Consider the following 16,621-nt stretch of genomic DNA (forward strand, 5'->3'; position numbering starts at 1 on the left):
CTATGTTACCTTTAGAGCATCGCTCAAGTGTTGTAGGTGAGGTGTCGAATACCAAGTCGTGGTCATCTTCATCTTGATGGAACCATGTGGGGGGGTGCATCTTCTTCCACCATGACCATCATTGTCTCCATTGGAGGTATGGACTCGTCGAGGATAGGCATGTCGTCATGTCGTCCGGTGGGTCGGGGTCAACGCGAGATTAGAGATCCGGGGCGGAAAATGATGATTTTGGGGTCAAAATTGATGAGATTTCGTGGATAGAAAGTGGGGAAATGCTAGATCCACTCGAAACCAAGCAAATCCATGGATCAAAATCAACAAAACTTCCTCAAACCAACAAATCACAAAAAAAATTGGGGCTATTTTTGGTGGGGATTTTCGAGATTGGGGAAGAACACAACAAAATTAGGCTAGAAAACAACGAGGGGAGGCTCCGAAATCGTGATCAACGTGGCTCTAGATACCAAGATGATGTAGGGTAGGAACCCTATAGTCCGATCTTTCACGAAAGGAGCGGATCTCGCGATGAACACGAAGAACACGAGGAGGGAAACGAGGGGGAAACCACAAAGGGGAACACAAGAGAACACTCAAACCAACAAGTATGATCACACATGCGCTAGATCCATGAACAGAAAGGAAGATACAAGATCCAAAGTCAACAACAGACGATACAAGAGGTAACCGATCTTCTCCGTGAGGAGGTCTTGATGTTCTTCTCCGTGAGGAGGTCTTGAATCCAACATGGATCTTCTCCGTAGAGGGGCCGCGGTCTCTCTCGTGGAGTAGATCCGATGTGGATGAGCCATGCTCTATCTCTAATATGAGCTAAACCAATGCTAACCCTAACTAGGAGGTGGTGGAGGAGTATATATAGTTTAGAGACACGAAGGGGTAAGTGAGGGGTACATGGGCTTCGGCCTGCAACACTGGACACAGCCAGGGGCCGGTCGTCCGACAGGTACCAGACGTCCGGTGGCTCGCGAGGGTCCGGTCGTCCGGTACTTGTCGGACGTCCGACGTTTTGGCTCGGATGAGGTGGTGCCGGATTTCCGGGGCGGTCGGACGTTCGGACGCTGGAGTGTGTCGGACGTCCGGGACTTGTCGGACGTCCGCTCATTTTGGCTCGGGTGCGGGATCGCCGGTCGTCCGGTCCGGGCCGGTCGTCCGGTGGGTCTTCAGGCGTCGGACGTCTGGTCCCGACCAGTCGTCCGGTGGCTGGAGCTTCTTTCGCGGCCCTTCTTCTTGTTCCTCGTGCTTGGTGTCCTCGCCTTCTTGTCCATGGGCTTCCTCTTGGTTCCTGGTCATGCATAGCACACATGTTTGAGGTAGTAGCCATGTCTCACGTATGGAAAGTGAAAGTTCGGAGAGGAGCGAGTTCACCTTGTATCCAATGGTGTATAGTCGAGGTCTCATCTTATGTATCCTTGGGGCTTGGAGAGTAGTCGGAGTGTACATGGGGATGAACGTGGGATGCTCCGCATCACTTCTCCTCCTCCAACTCCAACTCCTCCTCCGGATCCACTGCATCTGAAGGTAGCCCTGCGGCGGTGCGGGCTTCGCGCCTTGCCCGGATATACTCAAGGAGTTGCAGCCGGCGCTCCGGCGTTAGAAATGGGTTGCTCCTCACCTGGCGGCATGGGGCATGGCTACTAGTGGTGGCAGACGAGAAGTGAAAAGTGGCGGCGGCGGCGGACGGGAGCAGGAAAATGTGGAGGGGAGGGTTTCGGTGCTGGCCGTCGGCTTAAATAGCCGAGCTAGGTAGTACACGGCCCACAGGAGCGGCGACATCGGTCCGATGGAGGAGACGAGCTTCGGACCGCCGGAGTTTAGACTGTTTTAAGGTGGGACCCAGCAACGGTCCGACATGGCGGATGTGTCCGGCCGCTCCATATTTGAGCTGAATATGAAAAGTGTCGGTTAGTTCAAGCATTTGAAACATGTTTGAGACGTTCGTCTAGATCAAAAATCATAATCGGTGAGTGACCGAACGTACCGCCCGGGCATTTTGAGGCCGGTTTGACAGGCTCAGTTGTACTCCTAGATGCTTTGAGATGATCCGATTCCCCTCGCTGCCTGCTGCCTGGGACCACGTCCGGTCCTCTCTTCACCGAACCGGCAAACGGACGAGGTCAAACTTGGCCTGCCATGGCACGAGGGGAGCACAGAGAGGGCGACACCACCACATAATTAAGTGCGCACTACGCGATCCTCCCCTTTTAATTTAGTTTCAATCAAAGATACATACACAGTCCAGTGCACAACACCAACCAATGAACCACGCACCCTGAATGATGGCGCGATTGATCAGCGGAGAAGCTTGTGTTGGACTACAGAAAAAGCCTCTCCTTTTCTCGTTCACGAAATCTCCATCATTCAAAATCCGGGTCAAACCCAGCCGGATTTAATCATCCTGATCCCCTCCTCGTCCTCCCTCGCGGCGCGGGAGCTGCTTAGTACGAGTCAAACTGAGACCACGACGACGGACAGCTGCGCCCCGACGACCGGCCACGGCCACGGCGCGCGCCGCCGCCGGGCCGCCCGCGCCACCATGGGCGCCACGCCCTTCGACTTCGATTTCGACCACAAGAGGTGAGTCAGTGCCGCCAGCAGCAAATCAACCAAGCAACGGAGCCATGCACCGTCCACCAACCAGAGGGAACCGATGGCGCTCGCCCGCCCGCCCGCTCCGCCGACATCGTCGTGCCGCGCGCCACGTGCTCCGGAGCTCCCGCCTCCACGCAAAACGAGTTTTTTTCCCCCTTCCATTCCCACGATCTGCGGTGAATCCATCTTCTTCTATTTTCCCCTCCCTCTCTGCCTCGCGTCCGGGCATCGGGGGGCGTGGAGGGGGTGCAATTAACGGGCGGGCTCGCGCGCGGCTCCCCTCCCATCTCACCGCGATCCCGCCGCCGTTCGTGATTCTTCGCCCCCCACCCCGCCCACGACCTCCTCACCTCAATTTGATTTTTTTCCCTCGCATTGCTTCCCATGTGCGCGGATCTCGGGGCGCGGCCGGCCTAGGGTTTATGGCTTTGGTCAATCCATGGCGTGCGCTGCCCAGGTCGCCCTGTCGCTTCTTCTTTAATGCGCGTTGATCCCCATGGACGCCGAGTACCGGTAAAGCCCATAAATGCCAGCCCTCATTTCCATTTCTTTGCCTCTTCCCTCTCCTCGTCGTCTTTTCTAGATTTGGTCCGGGTCAGGATTGGTGTTGGGGGTAATGCGGTGGCCGGGGTTGTCGTCTCTGGGCATTGTGGCTGATGTTGTTGAGGTTTGGCGCAGGGACGCTTATGGATTCGCGGTGCGGCCGCAGCATCTGCAGCGTTTCCGCGAGTATGCCAAGATTTACAAGGTAATTTGTCAGACTGCAAATGTTCTCTTCCTTTCTCTTGTTTATTTACTGATGGAAACTTCTCATCTTTCTGTGGGTTGGTCGCTAGGAAGAGGAAGATGAGAGAACACATCGATGGAAGGACTTCTTGGACAGATTGGCTGAATCTGCGGATTTGCCCAGCACACCCAGCATTCATGCCGCTGCTGCGGGGGATGCTGAAAGTGCAGAAAAGAGCGTCAAAGAAGAGCACCATGAAGCCGAAAATACAGATACTGACAAAAATTTGGAATATTTGAAGGAAGCTGACGGCAACGAGGAACTCAGAGAAGTAAATGGTGAGCCAGGAGATATTAAGGGTGTCACTAGCAACTTGGAAACCCCAAAAGAGGACAGCAGTAGCAGAGGGGCGGATTGTGATGATGAAGAAGAAGAAGGTGAAGCCGAAGAGAGGAACATCAAAATAGAATGCGTAGATGAAGTTGGTGAGAATGATGAATCCATAGAAGCTAAAGGCAAGCCAGAGGATTTCGAAGATGTCACCGGCAACTCAGAAAAACTGAAAGAGGAGAGTACTGCAGACTGTGTAACGCTGAACAAAGCCTCGGAAAAATTGAAGGAAATAAATGAAGGCTCTGAAGAAATAAAAGTTATAAATGGGGGCTCTCAAGAATTTAAAGATCAAAATGGAGGGTTGAAAGAACTGGGAGAAGTGAAAAATGACAACTTCAAAAGGTTTGAAGAGATCCCCTTTGATAAGGGGTTGTTGGATGAATTGGAGCCTATAAAAGTCGAGTCCTGGCGGCGGGTGAGGGCATCACTCAGCATCATTGAGAAAATGATGAGCTCTCGGGTCATCAAAAGAAATGATACTGCAAATGCCATATCTGGAAAGGTTGCAACACAGCTTGCGTCAATTGAAGAAGACAGGGCAGTAGAAGAAACTCATGAAGGGAATTCAGCAGAGGAGTCACATGATGCAGAGAAGGCAGATCGGTCACAGGACGGGGCACCTGGTGATCCAACGAGTGTTACATTGGAGGGAGACAATGGAGGGTCTTATTTTCCTTGGAGGGAGGAACTGGAGAGCTTGGTTCGTGGAGGTGTGCCAATCGCTCTTAGAGGAGAGGTGCAGCTGCAACCAGAATTGCACCTTGCTTTTCTGTCGTCTATGAGATATACCTTTACAATTACATTTGGTTTGTTTCCTTGCAGATGTGGCAAGCATTTGTGGGTGTTGGCGCTCGGAAAATCACTGGGTATTACAACAAATTGCTAGATGAAAGGACAGATGTATTGGATGAAAAGGACCTTAAGGACCAAGTGGTGAATGAACAGAAAAGTTCACCAAAAAAGGATTCCAAGCCTGAGAAGTGGAAAGGGCAGATAGAGAAGGTTGTTCACTAACAGTTCAAACTAAGTGGAAGTGTGCCCTTGGTTAACAAGTTCTAGTGTTTCTAAACACTTGATTTTTTTTCTGTTATCATTACAGGATTTGCCTCGAACATTTCCAGGACACCCTGCATTAGATGAGGACGGGAGAAATGCCTTGAGGCGGTTATTAACAGCATACGCAAGGCACAATCCATCTGTTGGATACTGCCAGGTGATTTGCTCATTGAAGATTTTTGGATTTTGACCTTCCTTTTTGTAACCTATAACTGTAAATATTTTTTGTAACCCTTTTTAAGTGAACTATGAAAGAACGCCATTTTTCAAAGGTTAGTTCTAGCTAAGAATTTGTTGCCATCTTATAGTCGATGACATTTCAAAAATAAAAATAAAAATAGAAGAGATTTATAATCTATCATCCACTGTCTACTTTGAAATTATGAACTTTACAATCAGTTCTGATGAACAAATTTTGATCTTCTCAACTGTAATAAGTAATATACATGGTTGAGATCAATGAGGCCTATCCTTAATTTCATATATGCAATTTCATCATTTTCTAGCTTTACGAGGTCAGGAAAGTTTTCACATGTTCAATTCACTACTTAGGCTACATTTATCTTGCTTTCCACATACCCTGCATCGGTTTTAGAAACATCTGTACTTTATATATTTAAGGGGAAAGTCTAATAGTATGAATCTAGCCCATTTGCAACCATCCATGAGTTTGTACGCCTAGACATCTTAAAAAATCTAAAAAACAATCATGGTAGTGTAGAAAAATACTATCATGTGTGTAGTGCAAGGAAACAAAAGATATGAACATCGCTTTGTTATATAACTTATTATCTCTTGCTTTGTTTGTACAGTATGCATAACATTATACTTTGTCATGATTTTTCTACATGTGCCTAAATTAGTGTTATGATTTTATTTATTTATTTGCATCGTGTGCAGACCTGTGAAGGGGTTTGTATGAGCCTATGTTCCTAAAATCTGCTTTGTACTTTTAATTTGAGATAACGATGGTAGTATTTTATCTTACATCTTTGTTTTTTCTTGTAGGCCATGAACTTTTTTGCCGGGCTATTTTTATTGTTCATGCCTGAAGAGAATGCATTCTGGTAGGACTGTGCCTTTTCTTTTGAAAGCTACATCTGATGAATGATAATTTTATGGTTCAAGATCGTAAGCTAGCTCCAGTTCTACAATTTCTTTTTCTTTTTTTTTTTGTATTTTAGGGCTCTGGTGGGGGTCGTTGATGAGTACTTTGAGGGTTACTACACTGAGGAAATGATTGAATCACAGGTACTTCTGATTTTTTGACGATTTATTCATGCATGTTTTGTATGCCGCGAACAGTTGTATAATGTTGCCGCTTCATTCACAGGTTGACCAACTTGTTCTTGAGGACGTTGTACGAGAAAGGTTCCCAAAATTGGGTCTGTATTCCAGTGATATTACTGATACCTATGTATTTTTACATTCACAGTATTACTAAAAAAATGACGCATGTGGATATGACTCACATTCAGTTGAAATCAGGAGCTGACATAGCTTAGATTTGTCTGAAGGCACAATGATTTATTTCCTTGAGAGCGTTTGATGGTGGTTATCACTTTGCACTCACATTGGTTGCAACTCTCTTTCAGCCAAACATACAGATATCTTGGGAGTTCAGGTGACATGGGTGACTGGACCATGGTTTCTTTCAATTTTCATCAACATGCTTCCATGGGAAAGTGGTCAGGTTTTATACAATATCTTTGTGCTTTCATGAAGATATGACAATATACAATTACGAACATTTTTCTCTAGCTTGCTCCTGTAATATTTGATTATTTAGAGCCCCTTAAATTACTTAGCATCTCAAGAAAATTTGTTAGGATATTGAAAAAAACCACACTAGTTTTTTTATGTGTTACATAATCCTTATATTTGTATATATGTTCGAACAGATTAATGATTTAACTATACCTGATTGGAACTTTTCCTGTCTTTTAGTTCTTCGTGTTTGGGATGTGATCCTTTTTGAAGGAAATCGTACAATGTTGTTCCGGACAACCCTTGCTTTGCTGGACTTATATGGTACTAGTTATCTGTTTTTGGATTAATCTGAAAATGTTACTATGTCCTATTGTTTGTTCATTTGACTAAACTTTGATGTCTACCCAACACTATATCTTTTATGTTAACTTTTAGGGCCTGCCTTGGTGACCACAAAGGATGCTGGAGATGCAATTACGTTACTGCAGTCTCTTGCTGGCTCTACCTTTGACAGCAGCCAACTTGTATTGACAGCTTGTATGGGTTTTCAGTCAGTCAAAGAAATGGGATTGCAAGAGCTAAGAGAAAAGCACAGGCCAGAGATTATAGCGGCTATGGAGGAAAGATCAAAAGACCGTAAATCCTGGAAAGATAAGAAGGGGTTAGCAACTAAATTATATAGCTTTAAACATGACCCCTCATCTGTGTGCCCACAAGTTGATTCCAAGGAAGGGGCAGATGGTTTGCAAGTGAATGGGGACTCTGGGTCAACAAACCTGGGGAGCTACCTTACTGGTTCAGCATTAGAAAATGAGTTGGATGAGGGCATTGATCTTCAAGATCAGGTAAAAAAGATCCTCTTCTACTGATTTCCATTTTTTCCTGTATGAGATGGTTGTTTCCCTAAAAGAATGTAATGAAGATGCGTGTATTATATGCATCCAAGTTTATTTGTCACTTTGATGGTTAAATTTTGGTGATTCGTAACAGTTCTCTGTGATGATCTTTTTGTATAATTTAATGGTTCTTTTTTCAACAACAACAACAAAGCCTTTAGTCCCAAACAAGTTGGGGTAGGTAGGTTAGAGCTGAAACCCATAAGGTCTAGAAACCAACTCATGGTTCTGGCACGTGGATAGCTAACTTGCACGCACCCCTGTCCATGGCTAGTTCTTTAGTGATATTCCAGTCCTTCAGATCTCTCTTTACGGACTCCTCCCATGTCAAGTTTGGTCTACCCCGACCTCTCTTGACATTATCAGCACGCTTTAGCCGTCCGCTATGCACTGGAGCTTCTGGAGGCTGCGCTGAATATGCCCAAACCATCTCAGACGATGTTGGACAAGTTTCTCTTCAATCGGGGCTACCCCAACTCTATCCCGTATATCATCATTTCAGACCTGATCCTTCCTTGTGTGGACACACATCCATCTCAACATGCACATCTCGGTTACACCTAACTGCTGAACATATCGTCTTTTAGCTGGCTAACACTCAGCGTCATACAACATTGTGGGTCGAATCGCCGGCCTATAGAACCTGCCTTTTAGCTTTTGTAGCACTCTCTTGTCAGTTGTCACAGTGAACGCCAAAAGCTTCGCGCCACTTATCCATCTGGTTTTGATTCGATGGCTCACATCTTCATCGATATCACCATCCTTCTGCAGCATTGACCCCAAATATTGAAAGGTATCCTTCTGAGGTACCACCTGCCCATCAAGGCTAACCTCCTCCTCGTGCTTAGTAGTACTGAAACCGCACCTCATGTACTCAGCTTTAGTTCTATTAAGCCTAAAACCTTTTGATTTCAAGGTTTGTCTCGATAGCTCTAACTTCCTATTAGCCCCCGTCCGACTATCATCGACTAGCACCACATCATCCGCAAAGAGCATACACCATGGTATATCTCCTTATATCCCTTGTGACCTCATCCATCACCAAAGCAAAAAGATAAGGGCTCAAAGCTGACCCTGCAGTCATATTTTAATCGGGAAGTAATCAGTGTCGCCATCACTTGTTCAAACATTTGTCACAACATTATCATACATGTCCTTGCTGAGGGTAATGTACTTTGTTGGGACTTTGTGTTTGTCCAAGGCCCACCACATGACATTCTGCGGTATCTTATCATAAACCTTCTCCAAGCCAATGGACACTATACGCAATTCTATCCTTTGCTCCCTGTATCTCTCCATAAGTTGTCGTACCAAGAAAATGGCTTCCTGGTCGACCTCCCAGGCATGAAACCAAACTGATTTTTGGCCACGCTTGATGGTTCTTTTTCTGTATAATTTAGCTTTCGTTGAGCTTAATAATCTGATTTCTTTTGCCAATCTGGAATTTTGAATACACGTTGCATTGCTTTCACACAGGTAACATGGCTAAAGGTTGAGCTGTGCAAACTGCTTGAGGAGAAAAGATCAGCTGAACTCAGGTTCATGTTACTTCTGTTCTGGTTCTGATTTCATTTGTTCCCTTAAGACTTGTAATATGTGCTCACTTTAAGGCAGCATCAGTATAAATTTCATTTTCCTGTTATGCTACGATGCTGGTATAAGTTCTTCAGTTAAATATAAGGAAAAATGCATGTCCTTTCAATGTTCTGAGTGATAGTTAAAACAAAAGTACCTTTTGGTATTCAACATATATTAAAAATAGCAAACAAAAAGAACTTTTTGGTTTGAATAACAAATTGTCTACTGGCTCTGTTCATACATCCGAGTTTAGCTACAGTATTCAGGGGAAAAGGTATTATTCAAAGGGACACTGTGCTCCCTATCTCCTTCACGTCTTCATGATAAGTCAGAAGATATTTACTTTGTGTGACCAAATTTCTTGAAACCTGTTCGTCGGTTTCACTATAAAAGTCTTATCTAAATCTGCATCTGGAATTGGTATTAATCCTTAAATTCGTGTATATTCTCATCTTGTTTGTGATTGTAAGTTGGGCCATATGGCTTAATTTTGTACTGTAACATTTTGCTTACTTGGCCTCTCAACACATGTCCATAAAGCTTGGCTTATATTTCTTGATAATCACAGGGCCGAGGAGTTAGAAACTGCTTTAATGGAGATGGTCACGCAAGACAATAGACGTACGCTGAGTGCTACGGTAATGATGTTATCTGACTAACTTCTTTCCATAGGACAGCACAAATTTATGGCAGTTCAAACTCCCCGTCCTTTTTTGGGTTAAAAAGATCCCTTGCATATTTATGTTAGGATTTTTTCCTAAACATGCATCAAAATTCATGTCTTCCGTATTAGAAGAGGCACTGAGATAGTGAGATGGTGTGGGTCTTACAGCCAAAGCAACAAAAAATGTGAAGAGCAATAAACTGAAAGGCTAAGGGCTAAAGCCAGAACAAAACAAGGCAAAAACACACCAAAAAGGGAAAGAGCTGTACAGCTGATCAAACGTCAGGCCGCCGTGTGTGCAGTGGCAGCTGACGCAGCTCTTTCCCTCCAGTGAGCATCTATAGCTTGGCTTCGACGATGATTTCCTCAACCAGCATGGCAACATTAGGATTAGTAGAGTCAAAGACACTGTCATTTTGCAATTCCTGAGTTGCCACATGGTCAGCAAAATCAGAGAGCACGCGCCTTGTACTTTATGTCTGTATTTGTTTCTAAATAAAGAGTCACTTTAAGATTATCACAGTAATGATGTACTTTAAGTCCTTTGGTCCCTTTTCCCTTCTTTCTTAAATTTTGATCTATATGTTCTTGACTTAGAGAAGATTCTCAGGTTGAGAACTTGGAGGCAGAGGTATCTGAATTCCGAAGAACTTTCGAAGATAAGCAAGAACAAGAAAAGGCAATGCTTGAGGTGCTGTTTTAGTGCCTTGGCTTTAGATTGCATAACACTCTCAACTTTGAAGTATTTTGTTCTGTCTTCTTGCTTAAAAAGTACACACATTTACTTGCCCATGCAGATTTTGTTAAGAATGGAGCAGGAGCAGAAAGTGACAGAAGATGCCCGCATAGCTGCTGAGCGAGATGCTGCTGAACAAAAATATGCTGCTCATTTGATCCAGGTTAACCTTGGAGCCGCTTTTTAAAGCTGTTTTCTGGAAGTGCTGTTTTTCCTTCTACTTGTACAACTTATACTGTCGGGGAAGGTGAGATGCATAAGGTTTCATACCTTGTATATGCAGGAGAAGTATGAAGCAGTTTTGATAGCGCTTTCACAAATGGAGAAGAGAGCTGTGATGGCAGAAACTATGTTGGAAGCTACAAAGCAGTACCAGGCCGGGCAGGTTAAAGCCATCCAAACGTTCGCCCCAAAGTATGTTTTGGTTACTTAGCTGAAATCTTTCACCCTCCTAGTATTACCTAGTATTATTGCTGTGCTCTTTTCGAAATACAGTTGTGAACTTTTACACTGGGCAACGAGCACGACTAATTTGCTTTTCAGCTCATTGTATGTATCTTAATAGCTTGTGCTTTAGTTGGTTTCTTTTGTTTTCTCATTGTCGCGTTCTCTGTCAGCAGATATTGTGGTTATTGCTGATATTTCTCACTGATTTTTAATATTTAATTCTGCAAGTCTATGTTCACATGGTAACATTTCATTTTACTGGATTCTTTTGTAGGTCACCGCATGCAGACCTTGGGAAGATAAATCAAGAACCAAATCAAGATACACCTAACAAGAAAGTGGGCTTACTTTCTAGGGGGCTTGGATGGCTAGAAAAGAGCAAGGTACGTCGTAAAATGTGCAGTGCCCTAGGATACAATAGTTTGTTTATCTATACAGAAGGACCAACCTCTCTATGTAATCCTTGGAGAAAAGGAGCAGTTAGAGCAATATATTCACATAGCATTTTGAAATCATGACAATCCCAATGGTTCTTCTAGCTAGAAAGATGATAAAAAACCAAGGTGCTGTTGGTTCATTAATTTTCGAATTACTTTTATCAGGGAAAGTCGAATCCCACTGAAACGAATGAAGGCTAAACTCCTGTGGAATCAGGTAGAAAATCGTCGGTGCCAGCAAGGATCTTGATATCCATGAGTGATTGGGTTGCCCGATCGCCAGAAGAATCCATAGAAACCAGCTATTTTTTGTTGGCAGGAAGAATCAACTTATGTTTCCCATGAAGTTTTGCTGAAATTGTACTTTGTATCATATTGGGTTCAATGGTCAGATGGAGTTATGTTGGTAGGTCTCACTTTGCAAGGCATCCATGTAAACTTTCTTCTCCGATTAGTTTCATTAAGATTGTCAATATTTAGTGTTACGGTTAGGAGAAAGAAAAAACACACACGAAACCCCCTGTGTTGTTAGGTTAGTTTGTGAGGATGTCATAGGGTTATACTGGGGAAGAGCATGTTTTGTTTCTCTTGTTGAAAGAGTTTTGCAAAAGCACTGTAAAGGAAATGATGTTCCAGTGTCTTATTTGTTCTTTCGATGCGCAACATATTCTTGTCATATGTTGCTTAGTGTAAAAGACAAAGTATCTGTTGATTATTGCCGGGAATGATCATTCACTATTTAGTAAAATATGGCATCTATATTTGTGTTCGTTTACATTTTGTGACCTGTCATGCCCATAGCATTCAGTCGCAGGACATGCAACTGCCTGGTACAAGAGTCAGGAACAGTTGGATAATAATCACCTGAAAAATGGCAGATAAAATAGGAGTAAACACTACATAGTGAAAAATATGCAATGACCTAGATTTTTGTGTTAGAAATGAAAAAAAGGAAGAGATTGAACCAAAATTTGTGGAGCACAACCTCAACAAAACCATCAACACTTTTAGGTACGGGCTGAAAACCATCAGCAACATGTCAACAAGAGGAGGAAGCGAAGATTAAGCGTCATGGAGGTATCTTCAACTACTATGAAGCTATGTTCCCAAAACCACATATGACAAACCTCAGGCCCTTAACAAGGGACACATGGATATTTGCACCTACTCTACTCTATCTATTTAGCTTCTACAAACAAAACTTCCCCCCTCCAGCAATTTGGCCATATCGGAATGGGGAGTAGAGCCTATTCTTGATCACGATATCATCATCATCATATCAAAGCCACAAACACTACATTGCTTTGCACTGGTGTCCCCATGACTATGATATACTACTAGTTCCTCTTATATATCTTCCCCGGGTTGGTGAACTTGAGCTGCTGACTGCTGGTGGGCTGGTCGCCGCGTTCTTCTGGACTTTGAGATGTGAGCGAGAGCGGCAGCTACGTCTGTAATCTGAGGTCTCTGGCTGGCTGTTGTATTCAGGCACATTCGAGCAACGGAAAGGACTTGGTACAATGATGTCATGCTGTACTGATTGCCAAGTGCTGGATCTGCCAACATTGCAAAATCCCTCCGGTTGATCAAAGGGGTGGCCTGAAATTATACACCAACAAGAGTCGCAACAATTAATCTTCATCGTAGAAAGGGAAACTCGTTTTACTTTTTAGACAAGGGTTCTTAAGATGTACATTAAAGGGGCAAACAAAAACTATATATGTTTCTGTCTAGTGTATGCCAAACTTATTGTGGCTTCCATATGAGGAATTATGGAGAAATGCCAAGAAGAATATTATCTCAGCAATGGCAAGACCAAATGTAATAAAAGAAGATAACAAATCTATAGTAATCAAATGGTTAAAAACTACTAATAAACTTATGATGCTTCTGCCAGTTTTCAGAAGCAAATAGAAATCAGAACTCACCAAAGATATACCAGGTAAACACAATATTGTCCTTGGTACAGCCATTATAGCATTGGGGGGAAGCAAGGAGTAGTTCTATAAAAGAAAAAAAACGCAGGAAATGATGCTTACCCATTCAGCAAGGCTACGCTCAGCTTTGATTCGACTCTGATCTAAAGCCTTTCTTCCTGTGATTACCTCCAGTATGACAACACCAAAGCTGTAGACATCTGACTTGATAGTCAACTGACCGCTCTCAAGATACTCCGGCGCACAATACCCAGGTGTACCCATCACTCTAGTTGAAACATGAGTATCGTCGCCAGTCGGACCTAGCTTTGCCAAGCCAAAGTCGGCCAGCTTTGGATGATATTCCTCACCAAGCAAAATATTCGCACACTTCACGTCACGGTTTATGATAGGAGGGTTGCAGTTAACATGCAAATGCTTCAGGCCTTGAGCTGCCCCAGCAAGTATATTTATCCTTGTATTCCAGTCAAGAGGCTTCTTATTAGGGGGAAGATCTGGGAAGATAAAAAACAAAACCGAATTCTGATTAAAAAAGCTTCTGATTGTTCTTCAAACAATATAAATATATATATAGTAGTTTAGTAACATACCAAAAATATGAGTTTCCAATGAACCCAGAGGCATGTATTCATAGACTAAAAGCCTCTGATCATCATCAGTGCAGAAGCCAACAAGCTTGACGAGATTCGGGTGATGCATCCTGCTCAACACCATAACTTCTGTGCAGAACTCTCTGTTCCCTTGCAATCCATTGGGGTTGAGAATCTTTATAGCAACCTGTTGCAGCAACATACAAGCGAATCATATAGTACACCATATCCTCTCACAAGCCTCACTTTTCATAACAAAACAACCTCAGTAAACCATAGCACAGAACGTCGACAACATTAAAAAATACGAAACAAAATGCTACCGCGATCCATTCTTGAACTCACATCAGTTTAACTTCTCATCACATTGTCGTTCATGTGATTAACAATTTAGCAAGAAAATATCTTTTGTGTTTAATACATCTGTAATTCCAATTATTGAACTGCCCATAGAACAGATGAACTCACCTCGTTGCCGTCCAGCACACCTTTATAAACCTTTCCGAACCCACCCTCTCCTAGAAAGTGATCTTGTGGGAAGCCCAATGTCGCCGCATTCAGCTCCTCGTAGGTGAAAGATAGGCGATTGGTATGCAGACCAGGGCTTGAGATCAACTTAGTGCGCACGGCCCCCTGACTGGCCTCTAATCTTGACATCTCTGCAGAAACAAAATAGATGCACCACCATTGTAGTTGTCAGCAATCACATGAAAAAGCCTAAACACTTCCATTATCCAAAACAACACCCGTTTATGTGGGAAATTATGAATCAGCAAAAAGGAACCGAACAATTCCAATTAGTATACAAGAACAAAAAGGTTTATTGTAAACAGAAAAGTCAAAATGACAGAAATAACACAATTCTTTACTCAACAATATCCATGTTGAAGCAATCATGTCATCTAATTATTTGTTTTTGAGTAAAGTATAGATGCATGGGGTTACCCAGTAATACACTAGGAACACATAGATGTATACAGTTGTACCTCATTAATAAGCACAATAAACAGGGGCAGCTATAAACAACATGTAACCTGTTTCATTTGGCATATCGTACTGCACATATTCAAAATTTTATTTTGGTGTCTCACTTAAGTTTTCATCTATATCACCGAAATACAGGTTTGGCCAACACACCAATCCAACCATAGCAAGAAAAAGGGACAGAAATTTGACCGGGAACATGTATTATGTATACATCACACATAGCATCGCGATCGGGACACAGTGGTCCCCCCTCGTAATAACATTAATTTACTTCCTAAATAAAAATTTCCAGAATCAGAGAACATTTACTCACTAGCTAGTAAAATAATGTGCAGTTTCAATACCCAGAACAACACTTTCTGTTCTAGGAGGTTAGTTGGACGTTTGCACTGTTTTGGTCGGCGCCACCGCCACCGCCACGGTGGTTGTGTAGGTTTTGGGCCACTTTGGTTATCTTCTTCTAAATATAGAAGAAGACTACCGATGTTCAAAAAAATATAGAAGACCTCAAGACTGTGCTCTGACGTGTATTTTATAGAAAGAAGAAGAACCCCTAGGACCACAAGTTCATGGCGAAATTAATTACTCAATCGGTTGAAAACATACTGTATACCGCCAGTATATCTTGTCCTGCACACAGACCAATGAGATACTAAATGACTAGTAGAATGCCCCTAATTATTATCCTGATTTATTAAAATTAACTATATTCGATGTACTACATATTTTTCATGGTACATTAGCGAACAAGATCTCTCCATTGCCCTGCAAACTTGAAAGTTGAAACAGTGGGAGTAGCCGATTGGTAAAAAAGTGAATTGAAGTGTCCAAAGATGCAGCAATTTCTTGATAGTATATCCAAAGATGTGCACATGCAAAGCAGAAAGAAAGGAACGCGTGAATCTTGTGCGGTTTCAGGGCCGAGAATCACACTTTCTTGGCGGAATCAATTACTTAATCGCGAAGAAATGGACTTGCACGAAATCCTAATTCCCAAGAATGCAACGACTCGAACGATTGCGCGTAGAATACCCAAAAATCACGAGGAAGCATTGCGGCATCCCAAATTCTGGGAACGAAGACGGGCACGGCCGCCCATGGCATGGCACTATTCCGCACACATTTCACGAACCAGACATCAAGGGAAGAAGCGCCAAAGAAACCACGGGATCAGCCGCGCAAGAACCCTCGCTCATAGACCACCGACGTCAGAAACGAACCAAGAATCCGATCAACCGCACGATGCCAAGAGACTACGTCGAGCGGCGGGGCCAAACTAGCAGGCCGCCGCGGCGAAGACACGGCCAAGAACCGGCGCCGCACCGGCGTCATGGGAGAAGAAGGAGGAGGAGAAGAATTCCCGCACCGCAAAGGAAGAGGAGGAAGAAGGAAGAAGCCGCGCGCACGTACCAGCTGATGGCGAGGGCGTGGGCGACGGCGAGGCGGCCGGCGCGATCTGGGACGGCTTCTCGGCGGGCTCCTTCCTCCTGTCCCCCGCCGCGGCGCCCTTCTTCTGCGACGAGGTGCAGCACCCCATGGCCGTCCGCCTCGTCGGAATGCAGTGGTGGAGGGAGGGAGGGAGTGAGGGATGGTGGAAGGGAAGTGCGCAGCGCAGGGTTTGAGAGCCGGAGGTTGGAACGGACGACAAGCGCAGGAAGAATGTGGGGGAGAAACGGACGAGACGAGACGACTCCGTCCTCCCTTTTGTCCACGACTCCGAGGAAGGACGGAAGGGATGCGCGCACTGTCCTCAGGTGCCGTCTGCTGCCTCCGCCACGCCACGCCACGCCACGCCCGCCCCGCGTGACCGTTTTGCTTCCGTGGACACGCACGCGCACTCTCCGCTACGGCGGGCG

General features: G+C 44.3%; 2 protein-coding genes across 6 annotated transcripts; one reads left to right on the forward strand and one right to left on the reverse strand.

The window, feature by feature from the left end:
• The first annotated feature begins 2,253 nt into the window (after nt 1-2,253).
• LOC119285346 (ecotropic viral integration site 5 protein homolog) lies at nt 2,254-11,999 on the forward strand. Of its 4 annotated transcripts, none has more exons than XM_037564595.1 (18): nt 2,254-2,592; nt 3,286-3,355; nt 3,444-4,463; nt 4,550-4,729; nt 4,827-4,940; nt 5,792-5,850; nt 5,968-6,034; nt 6,117-6,168; nt 6,379-6,471; nt 6,731-6,814; nt 6,929-7,338; nt 8,866-8,927; nt 9,536-9,605; nt 10,242-10,322; nt 10,429-10,530; nt 10,651-10,781; nt 11,089-11,197; nt 11,417-11,999. In XM_037564595.1, exons 1-18 carry the CDS (start codon nt 2,552-2,554, stop codon nt 11,450-11,452), a joined length of 2,781 nt encoding a protein of 926 aa, XP_037420492.1. In that variant the 5' UTR covers nt 2,254-2,551; the 3' UTR covers nt 11,453-11,999. The 4 variants fall into 4 exon arrangements, 3 of the variants coding, with proteins under 3 accessions (XP_037420492.1, XP_037420493.1, XP_037420491.1); XM_037564596.1 differs by lacking the exon at nt 2,254-2,592 and adding an exon at nt 2,659-3,120; XM_037564594.1 differs by lacking the exon at nt 2,254-2,592 and having other exon boundaries at nt 3,224-3,355.
• Nucleotides 12,000-12,243: 244 nt separating this feature from the next.
• LOC119288762 (serine/threonine-protein kinase PBL27-like) lies at nt 12,244-16,429 on the reverse strand. Of its 2 annotated transcripts, XM_037568313.1 has the most exons (6): nt 16,176-16,429; nt 14,247-14,437; nt 13,779-13,965; nt 13,291-13,682; nt 13,180-13,254; nt 12,244-12,850 (listed from the first exon to the last, which is right to left on the reverse strand). In XM_037568313.1, exons 1-6 carry the CDS (start codon nt 16,300-16,302, stop codon nt 12,599-12,601), a joined length of 1,224 nt encoding a protein of 407 aa, XP_037424210.1. In that variant the 5' UTR covers nt 16,303-16,429; the 3' UTR covers nt 12,244-12,598. The 2 variants fall into 2 exon arrangements, with proteins under 2 accessions (XP_037424210.1, XP_037424209.1); XM_037568312.1 differs by lacking the exon at nt 13,180-13,254.
• Between the last annotated feature and the right edge of the window lie 192 nt (nt 16,430-16,621).

This window comes from Triticum dicoccoides, chromosome 4A, assembly GCF_002162155.2.
Source record: "Triticum dicoccoides isolate Atlit2015 ecotype Zavitan chromosome 4A, WEW_v2.0, whole genome shotgun sequence".
Classification (NCBI taxonomy): domain Eukaryota; kingdom Viridiplantae; phylum Streptophyta; class Magnoliopsida; order Poales; family Poaceae; genus Triticum; species Triticum dicoccoides.